The sequence below is a fragment of the Dromiciops gliroides genome, chromosome 1, assembly GCF_019393635.1.
Source record: "Dromiciops gliroides isolate mDroGli1 chromosome 1, mDroGli1.pri, whole genome shotgun sequence".
Classification (NCBI taxonomy): Eukaryota; Metazoa; Chordata; class Mammalia; order Microbiotheria; family Microbiotheriidae; genus Dromiciops; species Dromiciops gliroides.
In genome coordinates, this window is record NC_057861.1 from 405586510 (window position 1) to 405605956 (window position 19447).

Below are 19447 nucleotides of genomic sequence, written 5' to 3' on the forward strand. Positions count from 1 at the left end.
TTCATGGGTACCTAATAAAGAAAAGTGAAGCAATTGGTATCTCTCCCCAAACTCCAAGAACGCGGGTCGGGGAACGTGGAGAGTGGGGTTGCGGTTCCCCTCTTAGGTGAAACTAGGGGCTCTGCCCAGTTTGAGATGTCCACGTAAATCCCCAAGAGGGACTCTGACACCAAATTTCTGGGGTCTGGAAGAGAGAGGGGAACGGCGATCGGCTGTCCCGGATGCTTAGGCAAAAAAGACGAATGTTTTGAAACATTCACCATTAAAACAATAAAGTGAGCTAGGGAAGCCTCCAGGTGGTGTATTTGTTGTTCTGTCTGCGAGGTGGAGTAGCTGCTGGCCTGGCAGATCCTGGAGCTGCTGTGGGCATTAAGAAAGCCTCTTTCCACTGATCCCAAAGCAAGATAAGGAGCCGCCTAGCCACCAGCTCTGTCTAGACTTCGGACCTCACAAGTCAAACGAGTTGTTTGGATTAGTCTTCAAGATCTACCAACCTGATCAGTCCCCGAAAGTACAGGACACAGTAACACCCTATTTTCCTCTTTCCAGGGCCATGATTATTGCTTCTCCAAAGGCTCGAGGGCTGACTAAGCCCCGGGAGCCAGCCGAGGAGCTGGTTTGGCCACCGTCCCTTCCAAGTGCCTCTCTGAGCCCCCTCCCTTCCTCCCCTCCCCTAGGCGAAGAGAAGATCTCTCTGTCTGTCCTGCTTGCTTTGTCTTGGTAAATCTATCCGAAAGAAGCCAGACTAGAAAAGGGGGTGTGTGTGTGGGGGGGGGTGTTGGGGGGTGAATTGGAGGAGGGAATTGCTCATTCTACGCAAACCGTTTTGCCCAAGAAGTAGCAAAAAAGTCCCACCCTGAACACACAAACCAACCTAAACAGAACCTGGCAGGGGTGACTAGGCGGAGAACAAACATTTCTTCCAATTGACAAGATTCTGCAGCTTTTGCCATCAGTCACACTGCCCCCACCACCACACCCCACCCCCGCCAACGCCAACAACAACAAAAATCCATTCGTCTGAATCCCTTCTTTCAAAAACAAGACCCTACTCCTTCGAATTTACGTCCGCTTTGGTGATTACAAAGGATTTGCCAGCCAAAACGATACAGTAGCTTCCCCTATGCTGATTCGAAGAAACTGGTTTCTCTGAAGGTTGAGAAACTAACTGGCTTCTCAAAGTGACGCGGGCGGGAGGGGGCACACTGAGGACCCTATAAAAACCAAAGGATGGGATACCATACAATGGCCAGAGCAAACATTGAGGCCAGTCTTCCGCCCCGCCCCACCCCCTCCTCTCCCCGTGAACCAGCTCCTCTGTCTACACTTCAGAAGTCTCTGGGAGGTGTGGAGAGATCCTCCATCACAAACTGGGACATTGTTGGCTGTTAAGTTTATGTTTGTGGCGCCTGGACTCAAACAGCCATTCAGTGGCTCGCTCTCTTATCGAGAAACAACAATCAGAAAAGATCAGTAAATAGATTCTACTGCCAGCGCCCTGTATTGACTACTTGCATCTTAGTTCAAGAAAAAAAGAGAGAAAGAGAGAGAGAAAGGAAGGAAGGAAGGAAGGAAGGAAGGAAGGAAGGAAGAAAGAAAGAAAGAAAGAAAGAAAGAAAGAAAGAAAGAAAGAAAGAAAGAAAGAAAGAAAGAAAGAAAGAAAGAAAGAAAGAAAGAAAGAAAGAAAGAAAGAAAGAAAGAAAGAAAGAAAGAGAAAAGACTCCACGGCATCATTTTCTTACTGTTGTTGTCGTTATTATTGTTATCATTATAATTATTAACAAAAAGAATCATTCAAGCGCTATTCCAATAATTTGAATTACGGAAGACTAATGTATTTAAATGTGGAAGCAGCTAAAAAAAAAAATCCCCATCCCCTCCCTCCCCCACCCTCTTGCAGTACCTGACTTTCTTATTGCTTTGTGATGTAGTCTGTAATTGTTGATTAGGAGAGAAGAAGCCAATAGCTGTTAATGAATGGAACCCAAGCATAGATAGGGATTATAAATCTCTTCTACTTACATGTGACAGGTTTAAAATTTACGTATTTGAAACTTAAATACTTACGGCTTAGATATTTGGCTTGTGTAAGGGGTGAGAATTATTTCTGATTGAAATCGACTGTGCTTCATCCACACATCGTCTTGGTGGGTTTTTGGATGTCGGTTAACTGGTTAATATAGAAAAAGAAAGAAAGAAAGAAAAGGTTGAATACCAATAGAGAATAACAGAGTTTATATTTCTACTAAATCATATAACTTAATAAAAAAAAAGAGGAAAGATTCTGGTAGATTCAAAAGTACTCATAGATACCCAGAAACATAGCGTCTCGTTTACCGTAGCGGCAAGTCAAACGTAAAAGTCATAGAGGTGGGTTTGACAAGATGACTTGTGAGAATAACTCAATTATTGCATTCTTATTATGATTGCTGTTAATAATAAATAATAGTTAACAGTAGAGCAGAGCAAAAGCCTTCGCAATGACAATGCCACCACACTTTTCTCCTGATATCGTAAGGACGGGAACTCCAATGTGGGTTCACACATATTCACCACCATGGGGATTTCCATTGGACCTGGACTGAATTTTCAAAGGGGAGAAAACCCAACACCAATTTAACAACTTAGCCTTCCTAATGCAAAGAATCAACATTCCCAAAGGTAGGACAAAACCGGCCAGTTGTTTACTGAGGTAAAAAAGGGACAGTTGACTAAAGGAGTTTGCCTTTACTCTGAGACAATAGAATCTCATATCTGCGAGAGTAACAATATAGATATTTATTGCCTGAATCCATGTCTTATATTGGGCATTATAGTCTCTAGTCGCATTAAATTTTAGCAGCAGAAGCTGGAGGAAATGAGTCATAATGTCCAGAAGGAAGAATTCAGAGCAAATACGGGAGGGAGGATAAAGGATAATAGCAAACAGGAGGAGTTTTATTAGAAGAGGACTTCAGGCTCTATCTACATAGGTTGGACTAGGAGAAAGTGCTCCTGGATATTTATGAGGAAACGCTGCAGAAACCAAATGATCAAAAACCTAAAAATTCAATTGGGGTACAGATTTCAGAAAACAAGTTTAACAGTCTGGCAAGCCAGGTCACTACTAAAATAAATAGCACAGTACTAGAACATTATAGAACTATACTCCAGCTCTGCCCTCCTGCAATACCTATAATCCACTAAGAGAACTAAATTCTCCTATTCTCACCCCAGTCCCCCTCAAAAGTGTGTGTGGGGTCAAATAACACCTTGTATATCAAAGCACCATTTCTCTATTTTTAAAAGTCCATACAAGAGCCAGAAGCATAACCAAAATTTGAGAAAAACCTCTGAGTCTGCCCAACTCCCTTAAAATGTTCGCAGGGCCTGAATCCCTGCTTGTACAATCCCATTGTCTCTGAACATTCCACCAAAGACCCCAAATCTCAGCATCCAAGGACTGGGAAAGAGAAAGGAATCGCTACCTAGGTTTCTCTGGTTATGTTTCCCACACTGGCTTCAGTTATTGGAGACTTTTCGGACGTTCAGCCAATATCCACGATCAGATTGTACAAAATGGATCTGTTTATTCAGTTCATGAATAAAGCTAGAAGATGGAGACAAAAAGGCGTAAAAAGAGGCCACTAGAAACAGCTCAGTGGAAACCAGTCAAAAAGACTCAGATCTGTTGGAGGAGGAGAGGGAAAGGTGGTGGAAAGAAGAGGTGAAGGGGGCAGGGGATGGGAAAAGGAGAGAAAAGGACCTTCCTGGAGATGATCCATGTGAGGTACGTCATAACTTTTTTGTTTGTTTGTTTGTTTTGCCCTCCCCCCACCCCCACCCCCCATAGACTCCTACAAGCCATTATTACCTTCGGCCATATTATTACCCCTCTGTCAAGAATTAGACACAACAATCAAGGTAATCAACGTGCCTGTCTAAGGCACTGTAACATTTTCAATGCAAAGTTTGTTTTCTTTGTGACCCGCGTTAGAGCCTGTAATTAACCCGTTATGTAGAACCAAGCCAAACAAAAGGCTAATTGAAGCTCGCTTCCCCCCCTACCCCACCCCACCAAGCAGGTTTAGAGACTGTGGGAGCTATTTTAGAGAGTTAGGGGGCTAACACAACCTAGACTGCGGCATCTTTAGCCCCCACCCCCACCCACTCCCGGAGTTACGAACGCAAAGCAAAATTCCATCTCTCAGAATGGAAGGGTTACTGGTCACACACGCACTGCAGGGTAAGGTAGATTTCATATTTATTGAAAGAGTTGTCAAATATTCCAAACGGTATTACAGTCGCGCATACAAAAAAAAAATGAATCTAGTTTTCAACGAGTTGAAAATCTTGGGGAGGGGGGCCTTCGGAGAAGAAAGAAGGGGGCAGGCTGAAGCCTTCCTTCTTCGCCTATGGTTGGCGCAGATGAGTTCTACCTAGCCAGATAAAACAAAAAGAAACTTGAGGGGTGGGTGCAGAGGTGGAAAGGATAGGAAGAGGTTTGTTTGCCTTTGCAAAACTCTTGGTCGCTAGCTCATAGCAGACGTCAGTTTCGTATCTGGCTAAAAATGCAATTGGGGAGAAGAGAGGGGAGATAGATAGAAAGCTGTGTCCAAAAGATCACAAGCCGATTGCCCCCTGCCACTGATTGGGAGCTGCTAAATCTCGAATTTCGAAACCCTGGGGTTCAGGCGGCTCTTCCCTAAGAGGGCGATTTTTAGCACATACACCCCCACGCTATCCCTCCTTCGACGATTATTATTGGAAGGAGGGGGAGGAATCAAGGAAGAAAGAAAAAAACAAGAGGCAAGAAAATAACACACTGATCCTTGGTTGCAGAGAAGATCCTTCCTTGCCCTATTCCCCCTAAACCAGGGATGCAACATTTCTCAATCGACTGACAGTAGCCACTGATTTAATGGTCATACCTGACTTGCCAAGCAAAATGCACCTCTTAGAAAGAGCTTATACTTGAAATACGGGTCACTTCAACAGACTGAAGCAGGAGAGTTTGGTATACAGCACTTACTTAAAATAATAATTCACAGCCCTTTTTGAACTGGGCACTCCCCCACCTGGTTTGGGGGAGGGGGGAAGGAAAAGAGAAAGGGGAAGGGATACTAAGGGAAAAGGAAGGGGAAGGGGAAAGGGAAGGTAGGGGGTAGGGCAGAGAGCAGCATCTCGTTTTTCGAAAACCTGTAACATTATCACAGCTGAGTGCTAACGGCTTCCAACCAGCTTTGATCCAACTATTGAAACCGAAATTTACAAGCTGCACATTAACTACTTGCAATAAAATATCACGCCTACTGTACTTTGTCAGGACCTGCATCGCATGCAATCTTTTATTTCCGGGTGCTTAGCTGCTAAGGTGTAAACATATAAAAAGAGGGACCCTGAATCGGAGCACTGATTTCTTTATCTATGCCAAACGTTTATTAGTGAAATAGTCCTGAAGATATAATTCTACATATGGCGCTTTTATTTCACATAATATTTAAGTAAAAAGACAGAACACATAGAATTAGACATATAATTCAAAGACCACGGTACAACCTTTTTCTCTTTTTTTTTACTTCAGCAAACAAAAAAAAATAGTCAAATGACATGAAAAGTGGCAAGTCTTCCGACAATAAATAATAAATTACTTTATAATTTTTGCAATGCAAGAGCAAACAAAAAAAAAGTTTCCTTTTTTTCCTCTTTATTTCCAGAGAGAGAAAACAGTCGTTTTAACCAATAACTATACACATCTTTGGGGGAAAAGTTCTTGGACAGACACAAGTCAAACACAGTCCCAGACGCTTGTGGCAAAATAGAGGTAACCTTGTTGCAATGCTTTATAAATTGGTTTTTAAATCTGAATTCAAAAACCTTTAAAGTCGCTTCAGACTTCTTGTTAGAGGATGGATCTCAAAAAAAAAAAAGAATAAAAATTTTAAAAGAAACCAGCTACAGGACATGCTAAGAGACCCAGGTCTTCAAACAACCCCTTGTTAAAAGTCAACTAAAAACACTGCAAACCAATGCAGCTCCACCTTCCTGCAATGAATCTTTCAGCCAAAGAGGCCAGTTTCTCTTCGAGATCTTTTGAAACCTCCTGGAGCTCCTGTTTGGCAAGGCAATGAATGACCAATATAGAAACAGCACCATTCGGGTTAGGATGGACTAGAAAAATCTCTATTCTTGTTTAATTCTAGATGTACAGTGAAATGAAAAAGCTTTTTTTTTTTTTGAGATCCGTGAATATAAATCCTCTACATTTTAAAAATGTCTTATTTTTCAGTACTCCTATGATCACTGGATAGCGGTTTGCTGTTGGTTTTTTAAATTGGTTTTGTTTTTGTTTGTTTTAATTCTAGTAAAATCCCATGATTGTCTTCACAGTGTTGCTACCATATCACCTTGTCATAAAAACAGACTTCGTGCACTTCATGGAGCATCCATTCTTAGATTCAGTTTTCATTAGTTGGGTTGTTAAATGCTTTTATTTTGGAGTCCAACATTATAACTTTCCACTTTCTCCAAAAGGGAAAAAATACACCTGAATGAATGTTCCTCATGCCTCAATAGGACTAGCTACCATGCTGTTTGGTGTATCTGGGAGCTGAGAGGACATTGATGCTACTTCACTTCCAGTGGAATTCGAACCTGGCCCACCTTCAGAAAAATTGACCTACAAAGAAAAGGAAGAACAAAAGAGGCTATTTTTGTCATCATAGCAAGAAGAGAGACATTCACATGCATACTTCAGAATAAATATATGCATATTCACAGGTATATATGCCTGGTTAGTATTAGTTGATATATGATAAACACAAACACATCAAATAAGCATATATACATATGCATACACATGATATGTATTTTGAGAGATGGGAAAATTCACAGTGATGAATTAAGGATTGATTTGGGCTTATTTTTATCTGTCCTCCATTGATATATGTGTAATGTATATACACATCTGTACAACTATACATATTTAATACATAATTTATTAAAAGATACATATGAAGAAAAACATCAGTTTTGAAACACCCTTATTAAGTGAGAATAAACTGGAACCTTTTTTTCTAGGGCTTTTTTTCCAAATAATTATCAGTACCTCACACTTATTAAGGGTTTCTCTCCTCCCTATGTGAGATATTTCTAGGTATTATCATCCCCTAGTTACAGGTGAAGAAAATGAGGCCTAGAAGTGGGATTGATCCAAGGTCACACACACTCCAAGAAGAGATGGGATTCAAAACCAGTTCTCTTGAGACATAGTACAGTGTTCCTTATTGCTACCACCACTGTTTTCCTTCAAGGGCTCTCTTTTCTAACGCTAACTGAATTCCCAACATTATGTTGTATTAAATTATTAATGAGTAAATGTGTTTTCTGTAGTGAAACTGTATGGTAGTGTCTCCATGCATGTACACAATAAAATTACCCTGCTGGCTACATGTTGCCCTGGGAGCAGCTAATGTCTTTTTCTCTATGCATCAAAGCTTCTCCCATGAGTTAAGAAATACACAATAGGAATTCAGGTCTGGTGAAGGAATACCAGCAGATACCCAAAGGGATGAGACAAAATCCTAAAGAGATATAACAGAATTTGCTTTCTATCCAATAGCTCCGGCAGCTACCACTATACTCTGCTTCATTCATTCACTCACATATTTATTTATTTACATGTTTGTTTTCCATTGAACTCTTAAGAGCCTGCTACAATGTTAAATTGATCGAATTGCAAAGCAATTCAAATGCTCTTTAAATAATGGGCTTTAAAACATTTCTGGACCAAATCGCCTTCCTTCTCCCACCTCCTACTGACCCCATCTCTTACCTAACATGAAAATAACATTGATCTCTCTGGATCTGTTTTGTTTGATGATTCATCTGACCTGGCTTAAAATGGTTAGTTCCCTCAATCCTAATTCCAGGGACTTTAAAAATTTTCAACCCATTAAAACCTTTGTAAAATCAGAAAGTTGCTTCTACAGATATATGTCTGGTAACAGGATTGGCCCAGCCTAAGGGGAAAAAATACCCATCAGGGTGTAGGTAGCCTATTTACATCACTGGCTACTAGCCAATGGCCTACCTGTGCAATGTGAAATTTATACCCAGAGCTGGAGAGGCAAATTGCCTTAGGGCAAGTGCTATTTGCCAAAAGGCTTCCTGCTGGAGTGAATGAATCTCCTTGGAGTGAAAGGAAAAGTTTTTGAAAGAGTTGAATTTTGTATAGAATGATTCTATGGGCCTTTTTACCTCATTAAAGAAAAATAAATCTCATATTTATCAGATATATCTATATGTGATAACAGGTTTATGTAGCACAACAATGTTTGCAAAGCACTATCTTTAGAACAGTACTTTGAATTGTTATCCGCACTTTACAGATGAAGGAAATGAGACTCAAGAAAGTTAAGTAACTTGCCCATTGTCACTAAATTTTATAGCCCAGAATCAGTATGAATCTACTGACTATAAGAGAAATTATTTTCCCACCTCACCATGTTGCCTTTCCACTGTTAAGAAGATTACATTCTCCCAGTCTGTTTCCTTAATGTAATGGTTGGTCTAAAGTCCTTCCTTTCAGCTCTAAGACCTTATGTTAAAATATTCAGTTTCTTATATACCAAAGAATTAAGGCTGAAGTCTGACTAGGGCAGCTGAATTGCCACAGTCAGCAGAAACTCAGTTAAGAAAAGCTTGCACTTTATTCTTCTTTTCCTTTTTTTCAAAGACTACTTCTTCAAGCTAAGTAAGGTCTTCCACCTTGCAAGAATTAAGCATACATTTTTCTGCTTATTTACTTCTAACATGTAGTTCATAAATGCATATTGCATTTATATGCATGCACTTGAGAATTTTTGTACATATCAACATCATATTCTTTTTAACTTAAACTTCATAACATAAAGTAGACAAAACTGAACAATGTTTCTGTGTATGTTTCACCCAGAAAGTTGAGATGCCTGCAACTGGTTTATATTATTTTGCATTGATCATTTGTTAAAAAAAAAAAAAAACCACTTAGTCCAGTACTTAGATATGATCTAAAAGCAGGAGTAGGAGAAATAACTTTATAAAAGGCAGATAAAGTGCTATAATGATCATAAGCAAAATACATCTTTCTCTCGTGAGGCATCAAATTGAGTTTGTCCCTAAACTAGACCTGAGTAATAGAAATATCAATCTATATCTTCAAATTATGCAATGCCATATAAAATTACTATAGCAATGTTTTTCCTCTCCCTTTTTCTCTTCCCCACCCCACCCATTTCCTTCCTCCCCACAACTCCAAGACAAAGCAAGCAACTATCCTTCCTTCCTTCCTTCCTTCCTTCCTTCCTTCCTTCCTTCCTTCCTTCCTTCCTTCCTTCCTTCCTTCCTTCCTTCCTTCCTTCCTTCCTTCTCTCTCTCTCTCTCTCCCCCCCATCCCCCCCTCTCTCTTCCTCTCTCCTTCTTACTCACTCTCATCTCTGTCTCAGGAATCCAGCCTCCTCAGACAGGGAGCTGACACTTACCAGTTGCTGAAAGGCAGGCTGATCGATGTCACTCTGCAAGGCGAAGTCACTCAGTACTTTCCAAGGAGGCTGGTAACTTTGCACCTCCACAGGGTTAGCCTGTAAACCGCCATCGTGTCTCTCTGGGCTAGCAGCCACCATCGGAGTTCCTGTCATCCCCTGGATATTCTAGAAACAAGCCCCCCCACCCAGTTCCCACATGTTAATGAACTGGCCTACCTTCACAGTCCAAGACTGCTAAGCAAACAGGCCTGTGGACTATCTTATCTCTAAAGTTGCCTTTATTGACTCAGCTAATCTGCCATGAGCATGGATAGTAGCTGTATTTCAGTTTATCCTAATTTCCTGCACTGGAAGTATTCTGAAAGTAATTTTGGGTCTGGTTTGACCTTAAACTAAAAGCCTCCAGGGATTTCTTTTCTCTATCTTCCACCAGGTAACTAAGTATCTAACTAAGTCCATACCCCACAGTGTACACTCCCATTAGGCAGATGGAGAAAAAAAAGAGGGAGGCTGGTCTCTTTTGACTTCTCAAGTTGTGGTTTTCCTGGGGGTTTCAGCCAGTTCCCATGACCTCCGTCCCCTAAACCCAACCAGTGTGCAGCTTTCAAGCAAAGCTTTATTTGAGGTTGGCTTCTCTTGTGAACATATGAAGCCCAGACGTATCAGAGGGGCCAGTCAGCCAAGTTTAATGACAGTTGCAAAGTTTAATTCATTTACTAATAGAACTGAAGGAGTAGGCCCAAATTCCATAACTTTCATTCCCCACCCCCACCCCATCCACTCCCAAAACTGGGGCCTAGGGACCAGAGCCACCTCCAAGGCCCTGGGTTTGATCTCATTAAAGACATAAACAAAAACAATGAACCCTTTTTCTCTAAATGAGATCACCTTAGATCAGCCTCATCTGTCTTGGGAAGTCTGTCACACACACATACAATTTGTGTTTCCCCATGTCTATGGTATAGGTGTGTGGCAGCCCGACATGTTACTGAACTGCAGAACATAACAGCATATTCATTCTCTTTTTCCTCCTCTTCCCCATCCACCTCCATACATGTGATCCAGAATACAGGATGTGCTAAGTATCCTAAAAGGTAGGGAGGGAGTTCCTGATCCCTCCATTCTTCTGAGAACCAATCCCTCTTTCCTGTTCTGGGATCCACAAAATCTGAGAACTAAACCAGCATTCACATGCCCTGGGGCCATTCAGTTGGGTCCCTAAGCCTCCATCAGAGAGAGATCTCCAGCAGTCTTACAATAGCCCTGAGGAACACATAGGAGAATCAAAGGCTGCAGCACATCTGCCCGAAACCACTGTGATGGCTCTCCTCTGCACAAAAATCCAATCACAGCATACCTGGAAACAGCTCCAAATGAGGTTAGCTAGGGAAGGCCTGGGGCATCTCTGTACTTAAGACAATTTCTCTACTCTCCCTATGATACAGGCCTCCTTTACTCTCTCCTCTCCCTTTCTATACCACTCATCTTTTCCCCTTCTCTTATCTCTAGGAAGAAAAGTGTGTGTGTGTGTTTGTAGGGGGGGGGTAATGAGGATGGGGTCACTTACGGTTTTGTCATTAGGTTGCTGCTGCTGGAGCTGCTTCATCATGATGCTCCGCTTTTTGTCCTTACACCTCTTGTTTTGAAACCAGACCCTGATCACTCGGGGGCTGAGGCCAGTCATTTCCACTAGTTGCTCCTTCATGAGAGCGTCAGGTCTGGGGTTGGCAGCATAGCAGGTCCTCAAGGTGTGGAGCTGTTTTTCATTAAGGACAGTCCGGACTCGGGTGGTCTTCTCTGGTTGCTTATGGACATGGGGCCGTAAAGCCGGCTGCCTAGCAGAGATGGGTTCTGCTGTAAAAGAAGAGGATTCTTATAGGTAAAATGAGAGAGATTCCTGCAACCTAGCTGGGATAAAAGGAACTGGGGAGGGAAAAGCAAGGGGGAAGGTTGGGATCAACTTAATCAAGGTTTGCTAATTACTCATCTTTTTTCAATGCAGAGATTTCTATGACAATTCTAATTTCTTTAGTAATCAGGTATATAATGGATGAGGTGGGGGTGAGATGGAAGTGGAAGTTGTTGGGGGAAGGGAAAGGGCAAATAATCTCTGTCCTAAACAGAGGTCAATGTTGAGTAATCTGGGGCAGCAAATATCAACCCCTGCCCCCAATCTGGTCAGTGAATAGCCTCAACAAAACAAGAACATTTTTTAAAAGTCATTTGACTTTTGCAAATTTTCCTCTTGCAACCTCTAGCACAAGTATGCATGTTTTGGTATTATATCTCCCTCTGGCCCTGGATTTCACTTGAGATCCATTCTAAACAAAATTAGGGACCCCTGATTCAATATGCCTGTCACCTACAGGTTTTTGATTTGGGGACAGAAAGACAAGAATGACTTCCCTGCTGTCTGGGGGTATTAGCTGGCTACCCTTAAAGTGACAGCCAAAGGAAGATAAAGCTTTGATGATGAATGGTAAATTCACTCCAAAGAGAATTTATCTGGGAAGGAGATAGGAGAATTTTGCCAAAATGCCAAAAATTTATTCTGGGCAGCATGGTGAGACTTATGTTGGCTGGTAAGAAAACAAAAAAGTGTGTGTGTGTGTGTGTGTGTGTGTGTGTGTGTGTGTGTCCATCCCTCTAGACCTGGACTTTTTTTTTTAATCAAATGTTAATTCCGTTCGAACATTTTAAAATTGTTGCACCCAAAGGAAAAGGAAATTCAAGCTGTCTGCCCATTGCGTTGTCTGAACTCAAGATAAATGGTTGTTGTGAACCCATGTGCCCCACGGCATGATAATATTTTGTTCTCTTCTACTGTTTTCCACAAGGAAAGCATTTGCTGCACACACATGTTGCCACCCTTGTCTCTGCCCCTGTATAAGCTCCTTCCAAATCCTGACTACAACATACACAAAGATCTCTGAAAACTGCCGGAAGGCAAAGAGAGGAGGACTGTGGTTTTGTCACGTCCTGTGTTGTAGGTAGAGTGACACTTAAAAACTCTGCACAGTGGGCAAATCTGTTCAAGAGCAGAAAGTTGGTTTTGGAAAACATTCCTTTGCCTCATTGCCCATGGCCTCAGTTCCTGCCAACCTTTCTTTGTTCTAACCACCACCACCCCTTTTCCTGGGAGAATCGCCCAACATTCTGCAAGCTAAAAAATACTGCATACAATGCAAGGATCCAGCCCCCAGCCCTTGCCCACACTCAGTCAACTCTCAAGTTAGGGCCATCTAAAGTGAACTATGTCATATTGAAGATGAAATTCTTGTCAAATCACATAAAAATGTTTCAAAGAGTCAGACCTGCTTTAAAAAGCAATTACTGCAGATTAGCTTGTTGACAGTTTTAAATTACAGCGCTGAGTGCCGACCTGCAATTATTTAGTCTCTATCTTGTTGGTCACCCTTTTTGTCAAAATGTTGAAAATAAAAACTTCCTTCCTACACGGGGCTCAAAAGACTCAATACCCACCAGTTTACCTTTCTTCCTAGCCTCTTATTTGGAAAAGGAGGAAGCTACAAGGCTAAGAGTCTCCACCCCTCTAATTAGGCAGACACTGGGAAATTACCTGGGAGGGCAGTGAGAAGTGTTTGCGGCAAAACATGCTTTGGAGGATAAAAATTATCTGGAAGTTCTATGTGGGTTGTATGTTTGTGCATATGCACAGACTGTTTGTATACACATGCACTCATACATAGATAAGTGTACGTTGTGTGATTATATATGTATTGGGTATGTGTGTATGTATGTATGTGTAGATTGAGCTTATTTATAGGGGGTGTCAAAGGAGAGAGAGAGAGAGAGAGAAAACAACAAAGTGTCCCTCTTCCTTTAACTGCTGGTCTGTGCTGCTGCTGCTATTATTGCAGAAGCCTCTGTTTCTCCAAGTTGGTGGATGGGACTCCGGCCTTGTAGCTTCTGCCTTACTCATGCCATCCCCCGAGGACTGAGAAGTACCTGCCATTTGCAGCGGCCGCGCAGGATGAAGGGGGCTCAGAGGGTCGCCGGCTCCCAGACTGGCTCTCTCTACTACATCGTGGTCCGCCCGGCAGAAGAGGCCGTCCTCCCGCAGCGCGAACTCGTCCCCGGGGATGAGCTGACGGCTGCAGGCCACGCATCGGAAACACTCGATGTGGTACACCTTGGAGCGGGCACGCATCACAAAATCGTTCTTGCTGAAGCCGATACTGCACTTGGCGCACTTTATCCCGTATAACCTGAGCGGGCCGCCGGATGGGAGAGAACAAGGTGGGGTAAAAAGGGTTCACTTCATTCATTTCCGCAGCTCACTAATTTCACCACTACTCTTTCTATGATACTACTACTACTAGCATTAGCATACAGAGGCCAAAAATGGAAAAAGAAAGATAAATGATCCAGTTTTATCATAAAAAAGAATCTCTCTCTCTCTCTCTCTCTCTCTCTCTCTCTCTCTCTCTCACACACACACACACACACACACACACACACATATATCCATATATATATATATATATATATATATATTTTTTTTTTCCTTGTGTCTTACTCTCCTTTTGTCTTTCTTCTCACTTTTTTTTTTACTATACTTGCCTCTACTCTGCATTTACACTGGTCTCAGGACACCGTGGGAAATTTCTTGATGTATTAGAAAACTCAGTTTATTTCCCAGTCCCACAGCTACTCGGAAAGGAGGCTAGACAGAGAGAAGTGCCAGGTCGGTCCTGTTTGCCCAACCTTTTCTGCTTCCTCCTTCCCCTCCCCCAATTCAGTCAAACCGGAACTTCTCTAAGGTTACAGCTAAGGGTATCCCCCAAAGTAGAAAACAAAGGTTGAGAAGATTGACTGTCTGGCATATCTGTTCGCGCGCGCGCGCACACACACACACACACGCATACACACACGCACACATACACACAAGCACTGATGGACACCTCTAAGGTGTTCTATGTTTCCTTCTGCACAACATACACCTCCAGGGGCTTTCTGGAGGTTTTTCCTTAGGGACTGACACCAACAGAATGCACCTTCTCCATCCTATTCTTGTAGGTATCTGCTTCTCCAGCTCCGGCTGGTTTTTAAGTCACTGAAGCGTTTACCCAGACATCTCAGCTTGCACGAAAGCCAGGAGGCCACGGTAAAAACCGAAAAGAAAAGGCACCAAATAAAGACTTCCTCTCTGACATTTCAACACCAACGGGCAAACAAACAAGTCACCTTGTTGGTTTAATCCCGGTTGCATATTCACATGACCTTCTGCCTTTCTAAAACCAATGGGGGGGGGGAGCATTCGCACCAGGAGAAAGAATGAAAGAAAAGGGTGGGGGGATTCACACAAAGACAGAAAGGGACCCAAAGAAAAGAGGAAATGTTCATTCGGAAAAAGATGTAGCTACTGCATTTTCCAGTTCAACCTTTACCATTGAACACTTTATTCCAAAGGCATATCAACTTAAAAAAAAAAAACACAACAGTTTTAGTAGAGGAAAGGGGGATGGGCGGGGGATAAGGTCGTGCCGTTTTGCAAATGTATGCATCCCAAATTAGACACAAGAGTATATGGGAACAACTCAGGGGTTGGGGTGGAGGAACATATCTATACATTGAAGTACAGTGACTGAAAACTTCTGCTTGTGTTAAATGAAAGATCACTTTCCAGACTCCTGAGTTCATGTACGAGACAATAAAGTAAACAAGAAAAATGGCTCAGTTGTCAAATATTCCAGGGTTCAAAAGTTTGTTTCCCCGCCCCTTAGCGAACTTTTTTTTGTCTTTCGTATGAAGTTATCCACCCCCCCACGATGCTCATAGAACGATTATATCCCCTTCCTTTTGATGACAAAAAAAAGTATCAAAACTTTTGACATTGAAATTCCCGCCCCTTCCTTCCCCCGCCCCCCCCCCTTTTCTCTGTAGAAGTTTTACTGGCATTTGATACAATCGACCTTATAGATTTGGAAGGTTCAATTTGGCTATTTTTAGCCTGATAGGAAATACTTCTTAAAATATATACTTCAATTACAGAGAAATTTTGAGAATTAATTAATCATTTTTACAAGAATCCCAGGCTCACAGACATTAATAGGCACTGAAGAAATTCTTGGAACAAAACCTGGGGTATTTTGGCAGACACAATACAGGGAATAATAGAAACTACGTAGCCATCTTTTATACATTCTATTTTTTAAAATGCCATTTTCAAAACCTCTCTAGAAAGAAAAAAAAACACATGTCTCCTTTTCTTGTGGCTGCTACAGAAAGTTCTCTACTACATAAATAGGACAACGAATCCTCTCTAGGTGAGCAATAGCTCAAGTTGGCAGTCCAGCAAAAATTAAAAGCATAGGCGAAAGTTGATTTTAGTCGTGTCAGTATTAGCCACTCATTCATTTTATCAGTTACCAGATTTTAATGTGAGAAAGGAAGCAGTTCCATTATCTAAATATACCAATTGTTCCAGGACAGATGATGGGCAATTTGATCTGCTCTGTCTAATTCATCAGTACAGATAAGATAAGAAAGAGAAGACAGTCAGATGTCACTAAAGGGTTAATATTTAAAAAGATTAAATGTCAGGTCCCCCCCCCCCACACACACACACACTTTTGACAAGGAATATGTTGGTTAGTTCTTAAGTTTTCCAGGGAAACAATATTTGCCATACAGACAACGAACAATTACCTTCTCTTTGGACTTTTAAAGTTAGTGTTGAAATTCGTTTTACTCCAGTTCTTCTATTCTAAGAGTTTATTACAAGACTATTAGACAAATCTTTTTTTTGGGGGGGGGGAGAGGGGGTTCCTATTGTAACTCAAGAAATATAAAGTTCTTAAAATTCAATTATTTCAAAGATTCCAATTATCTCCCCAGGAAGGTTGACCGTATCTATTTAAAAAAAAAAGTTTGGGAGAGAGGAGAGATCTGTTCCAGCCCTATATCATAGATTGTTTTTCTTAAAGCAAACAAACAAACAAACAAAAACAAAAACACTGTGCACTTTTAAAAAGTTAAGTGAATGGCACAGCTTAATTCCTGGGATATCTTTAGAGAGCAATCTTTCACTTTGAATATCTACGAAGTAAACTCAAGGAGGGAAAAGGCCACCTTTGCATGGAAAGGGAAAGAGAAATCTAACAAAGTAAGAAAGCAGTGTAAAAGGCGTACCTGATATAATCTCTTTTACAGTAGGTTTTACCATCCCTAACAAAGCATGTACAGGTCTCGTCCAAATACTGATTACACTCCGCACATTTCAAACATGCCGCATGCCATTCCAAATCCGGAGAAACCCTCAGAATATACTGATCGTGAATTTGATTGCCGCAACCAACACATAGGGAAATCAGACGTTTTTCTGAAATGAAAATAAATACATGATTGACTAACCGTTTACTCTCCTACAGAGATAAACACACTTTTAGTGTCGTTCCCTTATAGGGCGTACTCGTTGAGCTTTTTTTTTTTTTAAGCGTATTGCACTTTTGGATGGTAATTGAAGTGTGCCATCAAAACCTTGACTCATTTAAAAAGGAGGCGGAACATATGTAAAATGCAGATTTGAATAGTCTACATTCGTAAGCCTAGCACGCAATCAAAGCCGCTCATTTTGTATTTATTTTCCCCCCTTTGCAATAACCATTGGTAAGGCTTAAAGATAAGTCAAGTCAAAGAAAAAGGTTTTGACTGGAAGCGTTAAGTGAACGGGAGGGGATGTCTACACTTTCCATTAAGAACGCTCTTCAATATAACCCAGGACTCGATATTGTTAGCAAGATCAGACATCAATGCAGTTGTCACCCGTTCTCGTTTGCAAGTCTAATGCTAATTCACATCTCTGGGTATTGTATGTGCAGGCAGACCTTTGGAGGCTAGGCTCCTAAGAGAACTCCGGATTCCCGTGGAGGGAAACCACTGCTTAGCACCCAAGAACGCCTGGAAGGAGGCGGTGGTGAGAAAGCAGGCACACAAGAGTAATTCAAACCCTAGGTACGATCAGACTCCCCAAGATAAGAACCGATAGCAAGCATGCAGGCATGGAGACAAAGATAAAAAGCAGCTTTCCTTCAAGTCAACAACTCAAGTTCAGTAGAGCCATCCGGCACAATAACAGCACATTGATTCCAACAAGGTAAAATTTCCTCTTACTTTTTGGTGGATCTCCCATGTCTCCCATATCTGTAAGAGGGTGTAATGTCCACAGTGAAATGGTGGTTGTACAGTTGACTAAAAGACCAGAGAGGAGGTTGGAGCTGTTGCTAAGTGTGAAATATTGGTCACTGTTGTTGCAAGGGTGAGAAACGCTGCAGGGCTGTGCTGCGCTCTCGCTGATCAGTCCAATTTAAGCCCGTGTAGTTTGAGTAGAAGAGGCGCTGCTTCGTCGGACTCAGTGCGGCTCGGGCACCTCTCTTCCTTATCTCTTACTCAAACTTCTCTGCTCCAACTCAGCTCAATCTCCATTGGTCTGACGCAAAGCGCGGAGACGTCAACCCTGCTCCTTTCCCATTGGTCGAGAGGCGCACAGAGCAGCTGTTCTGATTATCATATTTCAGTTTCTCTGGTCCTGTGCGCCACTGGCCCGACGGCGAGCCTGCAGGAGAGGATTAGGAATTCAGAGGCAACTTTCTCAGGGCTCTTGTCCATCTCCCTTGATACTTTATGCTGTGCGCTTCTCGGTGCCCCCATCCCCCTTCCTCCTCCTTCCTCTCTCCCCTCCCCCTTTCCCTTCTGTAGCTGAATTTTCTTCCTATTCCTCTGGTTCTCCTTTCCCCTACTCCTCCTTCCTTTGCTTCTCCACCGATCCGGTGAGCCTCTTCGTGGCCCGCTTTTGTGCAGCTGGCGGCGAATGGCTGGTTGGTAGGTCTTCCCATGGACTAGGTCCCATGTGTGTTAGGAAGGGGAGGGGGTGGATTTTGGAATGGGTGGGCATGTTGGTTGGCTTCTCCCTTTCTTTTGACGCGTGACCCCAGAGACGGGCTCTGCCGGCTAGTAGGCAGGGGTGAATAGGGTTCTCCTTCGTTGTGGTGGTGCCAAGCCTAGGGGAAGAAAGGAGGTGGGGGGGGCAGAGGGAGGACGGGAAGCGATCGGCTCTAAGACGGGTTGTTTGCACAGTAGTAGCACACTTACCTCCTCCTCCCCTCCCCCGCTTCATCCCATCCTCAAGGAAAGAAAGGTAATATCCTGTTTAGCCGAGAATCAGTGTGGAAATACACAGGTAGAAATAAAGTTTTCACTTTGGACTGATTCTTTCTTGTCCAGCCTTTCCAGATTGTCTGCTTTAGAAATAGAAAAATTGGACTCGGAAACGGGGAGTCCTAAATTCATGATCGTCTAACAACAAACTAAACCTCCTCGAAAAAACTAATGTGTTCTATCACTTTTTCTCTCTCCTGCTCTTACCCTTTATGTTTAAAACGCACTTGTGTAATTAAGTGGTAGCATGTGCCTATGTGTATATGTATGTACACACAATTATATATCTAATGCATGTATGCGCGTATGTATGTATATGCATATGCACATATTCTTTGCTTTTTAATCTTCATTTTAAAAGGGTTTGCAGAGGGGGCCTAATATGGAAGACTTGAGAAAAACCTATTCTATTTCATGAAATGTGAAAATCCTCAAATAATTCACTCTGGAAATTGCCTCGATTGAGAGGATCATTGGAAGCAAGTCACCGGTAAATTTTCATTGGTCTCTTTCTTAAATAAGAAACACTGCAAGGCCATGAAGCGTCCCCCCAATATTAAGTAAACTTCTGAATATGTATTTGATTCTTAATGCGCCTGCCTGTTTATCTTTAAATGACCTCCAAAGTCCAAATCTGGAAAGTGTAACTCTGGGTGTCTTACTGCCTCCAAAACGTTCAGTATTTTGGGAAGTTCTTTTTTTTGTATCTTTTGCCTGATCTAGTCTTAGATAAGACCTTTGAGATCGGCAGGCTCACAGTTGCT

At 42.1% G+C, this 19447-nt stretch overlaps 1 protein-coding gene across 1 annotated transcript; it reads right to left on the reverse strand.

The window, feature by feature from the left end:
* Nucleotides 1-4791: 4791 nt before the first annotated feature.
* ISL1 (ISL LIM homeobox 1) lies at nucleotides 4792-17867 on the reverse strand. The gene is made up of 6 exons (XM_043977112.1): nucleotides 17640-17867; nucleotides 16659-16848; nucleotides 13473-13732; nucleotides 11071-11357; nucleotides 9501-9668; nucleotides 4792-6658 (listed from the first exon to the last, which is right to left on the reverse strand). Exons 1-6 carry the CDS (start codon nucleotides 17665-17667, stop codon nucleotides 6542-6544), a joined length of 1050 nt encoding a protein of 349 aa, XP_043833047.1. The 5' UTR covers nucleotides 17668-17867; the 3' UTR covers nucleotides 4792-6541.
* Between the last annotated feature and the right edge of the window lie 1580 nt (nucleotides 17868-19447).

Excerpts from the sequence above, each read along its gene's own strand:
- ISL1 (XM_043977112.1), bottom strand. The coding sequence starts at position 17,667 with ATGGGAGACATGGGAGATCCACCAAAAA. Across the intron at positions 16,849-17,639 it reads CATGGGAGATCCACCAAAAA|AAAAACGTCTGATTTCCCTA; the intron begins GTAAGAGGAAAT and ends TTTTCATTTCAG. Across the intron at positions 11,358-13,472 it reads GCGGCCGCTGCAAATGGCAG|CAGAACCCATCTCTGCTAGG; the intron begins GTACTTCTCAGT and ends CTTCTTTTACAG.